This window comes from Mya arenaria, chromosome 11 (assembly GCF_026914265.1).
Source record: "Mya arenaria isolate MELC-2E11 chromosome 11, ASM2691426v1".
Lineage (NCBI taxonomy): Eukaryota > Metazoa > Mollusca > Bivalvia > Myida > Myidae > Mya > Mya arenaria.
Window position 1 is genome coordinate 41,619,636 of NC_069132.1, and position 14,496 is coordinate 41,634,131.

The 14,496-nt window shown below is 32.9% G+C and overlaps 1 protein-coding gene across 2 annotated transcripts; it reads left to right on the plus strand.

The window, feature by feature from the left end:
- Nucleotides 1-543: 543 nt before the first annotated feature.
- On the plus strand, nucleotides 544-10,050 carry LOC128208002 (G-protein coupled receptor moody-like). Of its 2 annotated transcripts, XM_052911250.1 has the most exons (3): nucleotides 561-599; nucleotides 751-807; nucleotides 7,709-10,050. In XM_052911250.1, exon 3 carries the CDS (start codon nucleotides 8,588-8,590, stop codon nucleotides 9,626-9,628), a length of 1,041 nt encoding a protein of 346 aa, XP_052767210.1. In that variant the 5' UTR covers nucleotides 561-599; nucleotides 751-807; nucleotides 7,709-8,587; the 3' UTR covers nucleotides 9,629-10,050. The 2 variants fall into 2 exon arrangements, with proteins under 2 accessions (XP_052767209.1, XP_052767210.1); XM_052911249.1 differs by lacking the exon at nucleotides 751-807 and having other exon boundaries at nucleotides 544-599.
- The last annotated feature ends 4,446 nt before the right edge of the window (nucleotides 10,051-14,496 follow it).

Genomic DNA, 14,496 nt, shown 5'->3' on the forward strand with positions numbered 1-14,496 from the left:
TTGTATAACGGAATATCAGCCATTTTATAACATATCTTAAATAAAAAACAACTTAGTAATATTACTAAATTGCATATTAGAATAAATACGTTTCTTTCAACACAACAACGAGATATGAAAAACACAATCTGGAAGTAGTCTTTCAAAATATGTATCTATTATTATCCGGAAGTAACAGACTTGCAATGATTAACTGTCAGGGAAAAACAGACTAAAATGCAGTTTAACATAAATTCATTGACTCGTAAAACCGCGAGATCTGCCATTAAAACACAAACGATTGAAAATTATGGAAGAGTAGGATTATAAGCAAAATTAACTTTCCTTAAAACAATTCTTATCATTTCTAAATTACATCATCATGTTAACAAATTATTACGTTGTAGAAATCTGTAGCACATGGCCCGCGTTTGCAATGGTTAGTTTATTTAACTGTCAAGGCAGAATATCGTTCTCGACAGATTGTTAGACTAAGCACACCGCTCCGCCCACATATAGTCGTATAAAAACCAATGAAAGCGCACAGAACGCTGCCACTAGATGGGGTAATTTACAGGGAGGATATAATTAAAAGATTTGTTCTGAAACAGACAAAGCTGGTAAGCCATTATAAACCATGCTGGTAAAATTCGATATACATCTTGCTAATGAAGCATATTCTGAATTGTTTTTGGAACGTTTGAATTTAAATTTACAAGAAAATGTCGATGTTTGAAATAAAATGCTTTTAGACTTAGTTGTGTATTGCAGCGGTTCGATAGGAGGATGTAAACTTGTGTTCTAAAATTGGAATATATGTCTATGGCGGTAATTTTTCTTACTATATCTATTGTCAAAGCTTTATCTTTATTTCTGTTCAGAAATGTCTTGAACCGTTTATTAACTACCAAATCGAATGCCATTGAAAGTAAATACAGCTAATCAGTATTTTTTTTGTATTTTTATAAAAAAGTCAGGTTGATTATTCTTCTTAATTATACATTATTTACAGTGTTTAGTCCCTAAAATTACATTGCGAGAAAATTGTAATAAGTGTTGAATATTCACAATATAAATATATTTATGATATGATTTGTGGTTTGGTAACATAAGACGGGACTTAATAACATTTAATACATTTCAATGGATTGCTGTTCATTATCGGAAGAAAGTTCAATCAATTCTGACAAAAAATGTTTCGAGATACTGTTGATCAAATTGAACTGAGTTGCACAAAGAACACCATGACTCTGTAACATTTTAAAGCATAAAGCGAATAAGTTATATGTTTTACACGAAATTAAAAAAAAACACAACAATATCGACAAAAGTCAACTTCATTCTCGTATACGGAAGGGTGAAAGCGAAACGATTATTTCTGCTTCTTTGTTTGATGCATCACAATTAATGCTTGTATGTCTGTATGTTCAAATGCAGCCTTCTTTAACTGTGGTGGTTACATTTTTGTTAGGACCAATGACAATCAAGGATTTTTCAATTTTTTCTTGATTAATTTAACTCAGTTCAATTTTGACAAACGCAACAACATATCGTTTTATGCAGTAAATTTCAGTCAATCTATTTTCCACCAAGGAAACTTGTTAAAATAGTTTAAGTAGTAAAAGGTATATAGGAAAGTGTATTCATTTATATGTTGGCCAATGACAATAAGGATCTGAAACATTTTCCGTTCATTAATTGTATGTAAATCGATTCTGGCGAATGCACCTAACACTAAATTAGTCCAATTTTGACCATCTACACAAAATAGTGTGGGCGCACCTTGCCAACATTTTATATGAAGTAGAAGTCTGTTTAAACAACTACATTATAGTACATTTTCATTGTATTTATATACACTCAGGAGTTTATAATGCATGTCTGAGTTCAGGGAATAGTCGAAAGTATTTAGTGTTGAGAATATAATCAAATATAGTGAAGAAAAACACAAAAAGTGACGAAAGTATAAAACGTTTAAAGTGACACTCTTATTCAAAATCAATTCACATGCAAAACAAATATCAACTTTGACTGATACACCTTTAACTAATTACTAAATAATGCATTTATGGAAAAAATTAATTACTGATAACAAGATGATAACAAGATTGTAACCGTGTATCTAATAGCAGAAAGTGCAAACATATTAAATGATCGGTGAATGCTAAAAGATTTACTGTGGTCTACTATAGTCACATAAGGTAGAAATACCGTGTTTTGTGCTCATTTCTTTCAAATTTAACTTGGTATTCTTCATAAGAACCATTGTTTTTTTTACATTTATTAATCCTTTTTGGAATATTAAAACAATAGTATCAATTGTGGTAAATCGTATTTGGGAGTAAGACACTAATAAACAGAAATTTATTATCAGAATATTTTAAACTGGAGATGAATAGCTGTCTTTTTGAAATATTTTTCCAGGTAATAGGTACATGTGGCTAGAAGATTTCTGTAATAATACTTCAATCATAATGTTTTGACAATGCTTATTATAAGCGATCGCAGTTGCTCGCACTTTCCTTGGCACCGTTTACATTCCTTCTATGCTACCTCTCTTTTCTGTATGTTCTTCTGACTGCCAACCTAATAAAAAGGCTGTCTGTAAGTGAGCACTCCGTGAAATATATTACAATTCTTACACTGAAACAAATAAAATGACAGTTAATAGAAGTTCTTTCAGAAAAGCACGCCGAAATGTATGAGGAAATAATGACGTCGTTGAAATTTTTCACAGCACGCGCTGAAGTAAAAACAGCATTTTGTTATTTTACTGTTTAAAAGACAAATCTCTTAATTTCCGGAAATCATATGATAATGAATCCAGTTCAAATCAAACTCAACATTATCGCATAATGTAATAGATTACACCTGTTGCTAATGCGGGTAACTCAAAAACTGAATTAACGAGATTATTAGGCAACCATTAGTGATAAAAATTTAGAGCGAACATGATCAGAATGCGCATAAATAACATCGAAATATTGCCACCGGAAGCCCCGTATGTCTTTGTTACCGCAAGGTTAACCGCTGAAAACAATGGAATTACTGACAATTATAACCTATCTTCTTTCTTAGATGTTCTCCATCCCGACTCTCATTCCGAAGTGCCCATCAGCAAGAATAAACGTTGTAGGAGATGAATTATTTTTTTCATCTTAAAAAAAAAACGGGCTGATGACAGAGAATAATATATGATGATATAATATTTGAATGGGAACATACATTGTACTCAACTTAAATCGGTTGGTATTAATGCAGTTTGGTCACGTCATGGGCACACGATTAGGATAAGGCGCTCGCAGAATTCGTCTTCTTCTTCTTTTTAGAATGTCTTGTTTTATAAAACTAGTCAATAAGAGTAAACGAGAGAACATTTGTTACAAGGGCTATGATTTAATATTAAATGGTTCACATGTGTATGATTTTTTTAATTGTAAAAAGATTGGCTTATATTGCGTGCAAGGACAAACTAATACCAGGCAAAACTTTCTCCCTTCCAAGCATAAGATAACGAAAGTACCATACGACACCGTATTCTTTTCACTCTTCCAAATTTATCAGGGACATAATAACACATTTCTGTGCTGATTGATGCGTATGTATCATAGATGAGTATCACTTGATCGCTTTAGTTCATCGGCCGAACAAGATGGCGAATAATTCGCCCGCTTCAACGTATAAATTTGGCATTTAAGGATGGTGAGTTTTAAGGTAGAATCTTTAGAATAGGCGCAGAGTACCCGCATTGTAACACAGTTTATTCGCGTGTTTTTGGTTTTTCGGAGGTTTGCTTAGTTTAAGCCTGAAACTCGATACAGATTTTATTTCGGTGCGTACATTGTCCGTATAAGTCTGAATTCCGTGTGTTTTAGCACAAAAAGCAGGTCTATAAAACAAATGTCTACAACATATTGATTAAATTTGCAAATGCATACTTCGTTGTAATTTCCAAGTGACAGTTCCGTGTTTAACAAAAGTTCTGGACAATTTTTAAAGCGAATACAATGTCCGTACTATTCTAAAGATCCTTAATATTCACCATCCGTAAATGCCGAAATTATACGTTGAAGCAGGCGAATTATTCGCCATTTTGTTCGGCCGATGTATTATAGCGATCACGTGATACTCCCCTGTGATGTAAAGATACAGTGATTGAGTGGTTGGAACGTTCGTCACGCGCACCTGCTGAAACTGTTCTATGCGAACTAGGAAAACGCAATCAAACCTAGTATTTTTTTGTGTATTTTTTACACTATCTCCGACATATTGCCATAAAAAGCAATACTGAACAACTCTATATTCAGTGTATGCACGGGTAAGATTCTTTTCCGAAATTAACTTTTCGTATAAGCCTGATACTGGATTAAGTATTTTTTTGAGATAGGGTTTCCTGCGGACGGAATTAAGTTTCTTTAGTAAAAATCAATGAAATCGATAGTTAAATATATTTCACGTGGCACTCTCTCGCTAAGTCGCTCTTTGATTTGCTTGTCAGACTTTTTTGGCTTAAGATCTGCATAGCATAGTCCGATAACTTAATTTAATTCCACGCTGACGTTTTGCCAAATCGGGTTCCTGACGGACGTCACATTCTATATTCATCAAAGCATAATAGGGGTTGCGTAAACGAAAGAGGTGGGGGTATTTGAAGTTTCTTTTTGTGGTGAATTCGTTCATTTTAACTGTGTTTGTCAGTTTGTAATGATTTGCTCAAGTCTTTCAGCGAACTAGTGTACCCTTTTGGAACCTGTTTTATATTAAACTGTTAAAATGTGTATCAAACATAAAAAATATATAATAATTATGGTATGGATGCTAGAACTAGACAACATGATTTATTTATGGTTTATAATAAACACTTTAACATACGAATATGCTATTAAGGTACGGACAATGTAGTTCTCGGACGCGACGGACAAGTAAAATATTTGGGTTGCATGTGCGCCACCATAGCCGCTTTGTTTGCCCTGAAGAAACCCGATGCTTTCATTCAGTAACCATTAATCAATATGTGTTTTCAGCTACGGCATACATTTTTGGCATGTTAGGGGAAAGGGACGCCACGCTTTCAGTAACGTTTAATTATGATGTGTTTTCAGCTATGTCATACTTTTGAGGCATGTGCGGAAACACGCTACGTGTCATAATGCAGAAAAGCTATTTCGTATACATGATGTGATTAAGCTAGTATTTTACCTCATTCACATTGAAAATGGTAGCTGCGATATGTTTACATATGTCAACGAAATCTAATGATATTTAGTTTTAATAATTTTGTTTTCCTTTTTTGTCACAGTAACCTAATGAAACGAAATGCAATAATATGGAAAGTCTCCCTTTATACCAAAATATGTTAATTGAAACTAAAAATATTCAGTTTTAACAAATTGTCATTGACTTTAACCCTACGAGCCACAAACACAATCCCATTAAATGTCTCCACAAACGTTTACTATATACCAAGTGTGGTCACAATATGTCAACCTGAACTTAAGTTATTCACTATCATAGTTGAGATTATCGTCCCCCACCCGCCCGAACCATGACCTGCTTGATTTTAATGAACCACGTTTTGAAACTATGAAAAAACAACATGTAACACTGAGCAGTGCCTTTCGAACTAGTGTAGATTGCAAATAACAATTGGCACCAAAAGTACAATTTAAGAGAATAACAAATATGGTTTGGAGAATTCATCAAAAGTTGACAAAATGATTTAAATTTTTTTTATCTTGATAGTGAAATAATAAGGTCAAATGAAATATCTTTCACTTGGATACACATACCAAATCATCAGTCTAATACAAAAAATGTACTTTCAGAAATGAGCCACTGAGAGTAAGAGTAATCTATTGTTACCCGACTTGGGAAAATTGCGAAAATACTTCTGGTACAATGTAGCTTACTTTCTAATTATTTATGATATTGTTATAGCAGTTTTCATGGCAGGAATGGCAGGAATGCCAGACTGATGCAGTATTATTTGCCAAAACACATCAAGTAGCATTGTTAAGAAAACTAATTATGTTGTTTATTGATTCGAAAATGACGTGATAAATACTTTTGCAAATTAACTTGAATTCTTCAAAAAAAATAATCTGCCATTTATATGATTTTAATGAGTGCTTCCATGAATATTCAGTTAAACAGTTTTTGTTAAAATCAACACTGACCTTATGTTTTTTCCCCTTTCTTCTATTTTTATTTTCGTCTTGACCGTGATAACAAATGGATTTGAAAGTTTGTCGGATCAGAATGCCATTCATCACTATGCATCTAGTAATACATTGATGTTAAACTGAATATTTGTTTTGCCTTTTTTCCGTAATATACAAACACCAACCACTTACACCATAATGTCAACATTTTACATTGAACAAATATTTGATATTTGGAAAGGCCAAATATTCCAAATTAGGAAAACTTCATTGTCATTTTAAGGCTCATGCTTGTCAAAGTGTAAAAAAATCACAGTATTTGGTGCGTTTTCAGTGTGAGTAGGAATTGAGCAAGGAACTTTTATTAGAGTTCAGTCAATAACTCACATGTATCAAATTTCGGTGTTTGTGTCTTAAAATGTTATTTACTTTTCATCCAACTTTTTTTTTCTTATTTGTTTCACTGATGTTTTTTTTTTCAAATGCGAATACACATGCTTTTTAAACTAGATTATAGTGAACTCTTTCTTCATAAAAGCCCCAAAGACGAAAAGCCATACGTTTTTTACAAACCCTTGCGGTAACACCATAACCTTTCCGACTGTTTTGAAACGATGGCGTTGTTACTGTAACGTAATTGAAACTTGTTAAACAAATATGCAAAGTCATTATTAATTGACATGATAAGCAAGTTTATATATCAATCGAGTTTAATCATGCGATCTCAATAGGCCATAGCAATTTTTCGCTCGATAAAATATGATATTAATCACAAAACCGTTTAAGTTTATTGGTTTGTTCAAATGTTGTTGTGGATTGCTTTGAAGTAAGGAAGTGTTAAATATAGGGAAACCATCTAAGAGATGCCAATGAGGTTTGGCAAATCGGCCACAACGAAAATAAATGATAGACAAATCATGTCCTCTCATATCCACTTCAGCCATTTTTCATTTTATATTTACGACTTAGTTGTAATGAACTGATCTTAAATATTGATAAACAATGCGTTTGCATTGCCATTCGGAAGACAGGAAAACGGGCAATACATTGACGCTTTTAAGGAAAGAAATAATCATTTATTACATGACAAAAGGGAGTTTTCGTCTTTTACCGAACCTTTTTGAGTTGGTGTATGTTAGGAATGTACTGTTCATTTTACTCCCTTAACTCTTACAGATATGGTTTCCCAAAACTGCGTAACATAGTTTATAAAATATCAAATTGCTATATTGAAAATTGATATTTGCCATCAAGTACTTGATCTAGGATTTTGTAGAAGCAAAACATACATCATATGATACCAAAACTCTTAATACAAACTCCAAAATATATGAGCAAGTACAAAAATAAACACGTTCAGACTAGCAACTAAAGCAAAACGTATAAATCATAATGAAATCAAGATCGGATGCCTTATCAGCCCTAAATCCTAACGAACACATGTTTAAAACGAACTACCCTTTACTCTGAAGTTGCAAAAAGAAGAAATAAGAGTGTTTTTACATGTATGTTTTATATATATATATATATATATATATAACCTAATACCTTGTTTATGTACTTTGCAGTATTCCATGGCTAGTGCGATCTGAAACAAGACCGAGGGAAACAGTGACCGCCAGGAGGACAACTTAAGAACAGACAAACAGAAAGCCAACTGTAAACTGCAAAAAACAATTATATGAAACTAACTACCGTTAGTGCTATTCTTGAAAGAATCCTGGAATTTAGGAAAATTCGTTTGTTTCCGAAACGCTTTGAATAAACACATCTGGAATATTCGAACGGGAATATTTGAAACGCTTTTGCCAATTATTTACCCTGCTTGCATTACTGTTCTTTGTTCTTAGTCGTAAAATTGCCTTGTTAAGATGCTTCACCATTATAATGGTTTGAGATATTGAGATTCTTGAAAAAGGTGAATTCATGTTGGCATATGCTAGGCATAACATTTTAATAGTAAGTATCAAATTGAGAATTATATTTGCCATACTAATGATTAATGTTCAACCAGAGTATTGTTTCACTTGGTAAACAGCGAACTCGAATGAAACTGTTTAACAAGCCAAATCTTAATTGATTACACATGCTAATGTTGAGATGTTTCAATGGATAGGCGTTTGATCCATTCAACATAAAAATCATAAACTTACTGTGAAACACACATAGGATAAACCTTCGGATGTTTGAAATTTGATTCAAAAGACCTCACTTCTAAAGTGTATAAACGTACACTTTAAGATACGTGATTAAAACGTATTCAACCTTATTTCGCATTGGAACAATTCATACATTAAAAGTTTCTTGGAAAGGAACGAAGGGAAATAGTTAATATGTGAAAAGACAATGCTACATTAATCACCTATATTAATAGGCGATCATATGGCAAAATTAACTGCTGTCTGAGACAATTTTGCTATATAATTACCTAACTATCTATAATCAAGATGGACATGGGAGATGGTAATAAGACAGTGAACATTTCCGGCGACAACTATCTCATTTCACCAGAGCTTCGCGACGGAAGCAACAATGGGACAGACTGTTTTGAATGGTGGTGCTTTGAACATGAGACTCTTGTTGTTCTGGAAGCCGTGGCCATCATTCTGAGTTTAGTCGGCAGCTTTGGAAATTTAATAACCGTGATTGCCATACTATTCACTAGCCTCAGATACAGCGTCAACTGTATCTTAATAGGCAGTCTCAGCTTCGCTGGATTTTTGTACTGCTCGCTAATCATGTCGATGCAAGCGGTGATATTCCATAGGAAATCTCACAACATAGCACAGGATTTCTGCTCTGCAGCAGGAGGAATTCGTTATACTCTCACTGGAGTGATAATGACACATTTAGCTGCCATCGCATTGTACAGGTTTCTAAATGTCGTCTATATCAACAAGTACAGATATATGTCAGAAAACCGACAACTCGTCACTTCTCTTGTAGTTTGTTGGGTGTTGCCCTTGGTTTTCACCATTCCACCTACGGCTCGAGTATGGGGTGCATTCCAATTTCAGTCCCAGATTCTCTCCTGTACATTTGACAAAAAGGCTGACCAAAGTAACAGAGTTGTCATGGTAACCGCTGGTTTTATTGTACCGTGTCTTTTTATCATATACTGCTACGCTCGCATAGGATGTACCGCTTATAGAAGTTTAAAACGTGTTAGTCGATGGAAGGGCAACTCTCCCCAGTCAAAAGCAATACGAATGTCAACAATGATGATGTGTATATTTTTAATATTTTTCCTCGGTACCTTTCCCTACTTTGTTTTAAACGTGACTGACAAAGGTTTCAAACACCCTATTCACCACATTTGGACAACTATGTTTGCTTGGGTGTTGTACTGTTGCAACCCTGTAGTGTACACATTGATGGACACTAACTTCAGGATGGCGTACAAGAAAATATTGATGGGTGAATGTGAAAGGAATCCCGTGCGGAGAACCGGAAGTTCATTTGCACGTGCAGCTTCTGCTAAAATATAAAATATTGCAATCGTTTCTTTGTCATTATTTTACACTTGAATGTCCTATTTAACAAACATTATGTAGAGTCTTTGCATGTTTCCCTCACGATTTAAAAAGCGATATTTATTTTTTACAACTGTATATCCTTTTCTATCTGCTTGTACTTTCGTTTAAAGGACAGGAACAGCTTTAAGCTGGTTTTCAACAGTCTTAACTTATACATATTATGTTACAATATCTTATTTTATGTTTTAAACTAATAATTACAAACATAATGAAAGCATTTTTTTTCAGTCTTAAGCGGAGTCTTAAATGTCAATTATTTGACACATTATGTGATATTACATAATATGTACACTTTGTATTCAATAATATTGTTAAAACGTTAAATTCTTGTGATTTGTCGATAATTGTTGATAGTTGATGAAAATTAAAATGAAATTGTATCAAAAGTGTATTGATTAGATACCTGATATGGTTTATGTAGCATGGTATATATAAAGCCTTGCGAAAGAGTTTGATTTTAATGGACGTAATATTGCGAAAGGGACACAAATATAATATCATATTCAACAGTGTAACTTTAAGAAATATAATCAGAAAAACATTCAAGTAAAGTTATCGATCAGGATGGATCGAACAGTAATACAAGGCTGAAAAAATAGATCACGAAGTTTATAAAATACAAACCTCGTTCATCTAATCAATCAACCGAAAAGAGAATAGTTCTGCATTTGATGTCAAATTGATTGGTTACACGGGACTGATTTGGGCCACTAGTTGTTATTCAATTATTACTGTACTATAGCCATCCGATATATGAAGTACGCAATGTATTCGTAATTAGTGTGTACCAAACATGTTTCAGTTGTGCAAGGTGCGATGAAAGGTGCTTTTATCTTAGAGCAAGTGTTCGTCATCCTTTGTGCTTCGACATTTAGTTATAAAAATTGCAATTTAGTTAAAAAGTGAAAACTAGCCTACCCTCCCTGTCGGCAAAGTTTTAAACGAACCAACATGGCTTAAATGAATGTGATAAGGGTCTTTATCTTACAAATATTTTTGAGAAATTATTTCAAAAACCTCGCAAGCGGTTCAAGAAAACTTTGTTCAAACTTGTCTATATAGTCAAAAAATTTAAACTAGCCTTGTCAACTGTTGGCCAAGTTTTTTTACGCACCAACATGGCTTGAAGGAATAACGTGTTTGTATTTCACGAGAAAAAAACGGTCTCCTTAAGTACATTTCTGTGAATTTTTGAAATCTTTCCAACGGTTACTAAGAAGAAGATTTTCTACATGGAAAAATAATTATATATTGAAGAGAACCATCCAAGCAACATTCCTGTGAGGAGGGGAATTGTTTGTAGGAAACTCTTGACGACGGACAATGGGCTTCGAGCACAAAGTGCTTAGGTGCGCTAAAATCAATTGTGAAAAATGCTTAATGGCGCAGAATATTGACAATATACATTTTGAATTGGTAGCAGAAAACGGAACATATAACATTTATTATCTTCGTTTGCAATTGATTTCACTTTTTATTTTAAGTAGAAAATTCAATCCATTCTGAAAATTGTTTCGAGAGACTTTTTATTAAGTTGAAATGAGTGTCATAAACAAACACCACAATTGTGTCACATTTTAATTAATCGTACATAGACATTTAGATATATTTTGTGCACAAGTAATGAAATTATTTTTTAGTGACAATTACTGTTTCATCATTGTATATCAAGGGATAAAATGGTATCTCTATTTTTTGCTAGTTAGAACTATTTTTCTATTTAATTTCGATGGAATTAATAATAAGTCATTATAACCGTTAGTGTCAAATTATCTCACCTGACGTTGACTTTATTAACAGCAAATGTTTTTTACAAGTAAGTGATTTTTTTTTTTAAGTTAGTTTTCTTGGAAATTTGTCTCTCAAAGTTAATCCATTACAATGAACACAGGTGTTTCTGTTTGTTCAAATGCAGACCTCTCTCACTTAGAAAAAGAGGAATCCATTAAGACAACTACATTCCTGTAAACTTGCAAGGTCTTTAGATGAATTCAGGCGTGCATAATGGAAGTCGGATCTAAGAGAATAATTGTAATTGTGGATGCCATTATGCCTTCATTTTATTTTTATGAAAATATTTGCAAATATAGTCAAAAACACATTCAAGTCATGTCATAAAGCCCTGACAAGTTAAAAAAAACTTATAATCACACTTTACTATGATTGTATAAGTTTATGATAATAATATTTCATTCCAATACTTGGCATCATTATAAAAAGCAGCCTTTATAAAGTACATTTGTCCAGAAACGTTCTGCAATAATTCATACTTCTTGTTATGTCAATGTCGAATTAAAAATACCTGCTTCACGTGAGTACTTTGAAAAATTTATTGCAATCTAACAATGAAACAAATATGTGTTCTGTATGTGTGTGTAGCCTTATTGTAATATTAAATGACAGTCACTGGCAGTGCTTTCATAAAGGCGCGTGTAATTGTTTGCGAAAACCGAGTGCGCGTTGAAGTTTGATTTGGCAGTGAGAGAGGGGTTAAATTGTGGTTTCCACCTTACACGTATATTCCGTATATTTTACACTATAAAGTTATCTTCAGTGTTTATAAATTAGGAGCAAACATGATCAGAATGCGCTTGAATATCAGCCAATTATTGCCACCAGAAGCCCTGTATATCTTGTTACATTTAGGTTAGGCGATGAAAGCAATATACATACTGACGATCTTCTTCCTAAGATGTTTCCCACTCCGGCTTGCATTACAACAGCATAACTCGAAGGGGAGAAGATGAATGGTATGTTCCTCTATGACAGAGAACCGTCTTTTGGCATTACCATTGAATTGATATAATATTTGAAAGTCACCTTGCAATACAATTTTCTACGATTAAACTTTTGAGAATTATATTTCCTTGTGTTATTTCCAGTAGCTGGGGTGTTATATGTTATATACCGGTGGTTTTAGGGGTTAAAGAGTCATTCAGTTTTTCGTTCGACTTAACGGATTAAATTCATAAACTGCATTATAGTATTGTAGTAATTTGGATATAATGGTTAACTGTCTTGATCAGCAATACGTATTATTTCAAAATATCGTTTTGTTTTTTGTGTTTGTTAATAAGTGCAGGCAATTATTATTTGCTTCTTGTATCTTTTTTACTACATAATAAGATTTCCTGAAAAACATGAAAACGTTTTTTACCCTCGAATATATATCTGATATTATGTTCGAATAGTATGTAAGATAAACAGTAATGTATAATTACATGTATGTATAAGTCAACGTCCGAGTGTAACTATTTACACAATTCAATAAAAATATTTGAAAGTGTTTTTGTCTATTCAAAGGCATGGAGGTCTTAAAGTAATTTGGCTTTGTTTTTTGTATCCATAAATAAATCGGTTGCTATCAATGAGCAGTCTGCTCGTTCATGTGATGAATGCAGATCGGTTCAAAGTAGGCGTTCGAAGAATGTTTCAGTAGTCCTTCGCTACTTTGTAATTTGTGTTGTAATTGCTAAGAAAGTCCTATTTGCGTTTAAAATAAAACCAAGCCAATAATTGTTAACAAAATTCTTTATAATATTAACATGTGTTCGATTTCTGTTAATTGTTAAAAAATGCCTTTCGAGCGGAAATCAGGGCGCACACTATAATGAACCCTTTTGGTGACAGATAGATGTCCAATAAAAAAAGGCCACGAATAAAAATATGTTTCGCTACAATAGTGTAGCAGTTGATACAAGTACATGGCTTATATTTCATTCATGGAAACAAAGTCACTTTATTTTTCCTTCTAAGTCTAAGATAAAGAAACTACCTCTAGACGTATTTCTTTTACTTAAACTGTTACATTATTACGTATGTTGTCAGGGACGTAAACTTGCACATTATTTGTGCTGTGTGATGCGTCTGTTTAAATGTTTTCTCAGCTTTTGGTAATCAATTTATAACATAATTCTGTTACTATATAGCTCACTTTCCTTTTGTTATTTATGATATTGTGATAGCAGTTCGGAATGCAAAATTTCAGTACTGTTTGCCAAAACACATGAGGTATCATTGTAATAAAATCTTACTGTGTAGTTTATTGATTCACAAATGACTTGCTTAATAATTTCGCAATCGAACATATGAATCAAGATATATAATGAAAGAAAACAGTTCTGAAGGGTGCTCCAAAAGTAATTATCTGCTTTTTAGGTGATATCAAAGAGTGATTCGATGATTAACCAGTTACACATTCAAGTTAAAAGTAATATTGACCTTTTTGTTTTTTGGTTATTTTTTCCCCTTTTTCTAATTTCTTCTCCATCTTGACCGTGGTAACAACAATGGACATGGAAGTATGTCGTATTATTTGCCGTTTACCATTATGTATGTTTATGTCTTTTTCATGAAATACAATGCACATTACTTACACCATAATATCAACATTTTACATTGAACAAATATTAGATATACTTGGAAAGGCCAAACATTTCAACTTTTGAAAACATCTTTCTCATTTGCGGCGTATTCGATGCGAGAGAAATACATTATTTTCTACCCTTTTTAATATCTTCATGAGTTGAGCAAATTCCTCCAATCAACTTTTATCAGAGTAAAGCCGAAAGCTCTTGAGTCAACACCATTGCCCTTTCGACTATTTGGAAACAATGGTATTTTTACTGTAATGTTATTGGAACTCGGAATAAAAATAAGCGAAGTCATTACAAATTGACATTATAAGCAGTTTTATAAATCATTTATGTTTTAAACATTCGATCTAAATACGCCAAAGTAGTTATTAGCTCGATAAATATGTGAAATTAATAATAATAATATTAATTAGTTTTAGTGCCTCAATGTGTTATGTGTTTTTC

Excerpts from the sequence above, each read along its gene's own strand:
- LOC128208002 (XM_052911249.1), top strand. The coding sequence starts at position 8,588 with ATGGACATGGGAGATGGTAATAAGACAGTGAACATTTCCGGCGACAAC.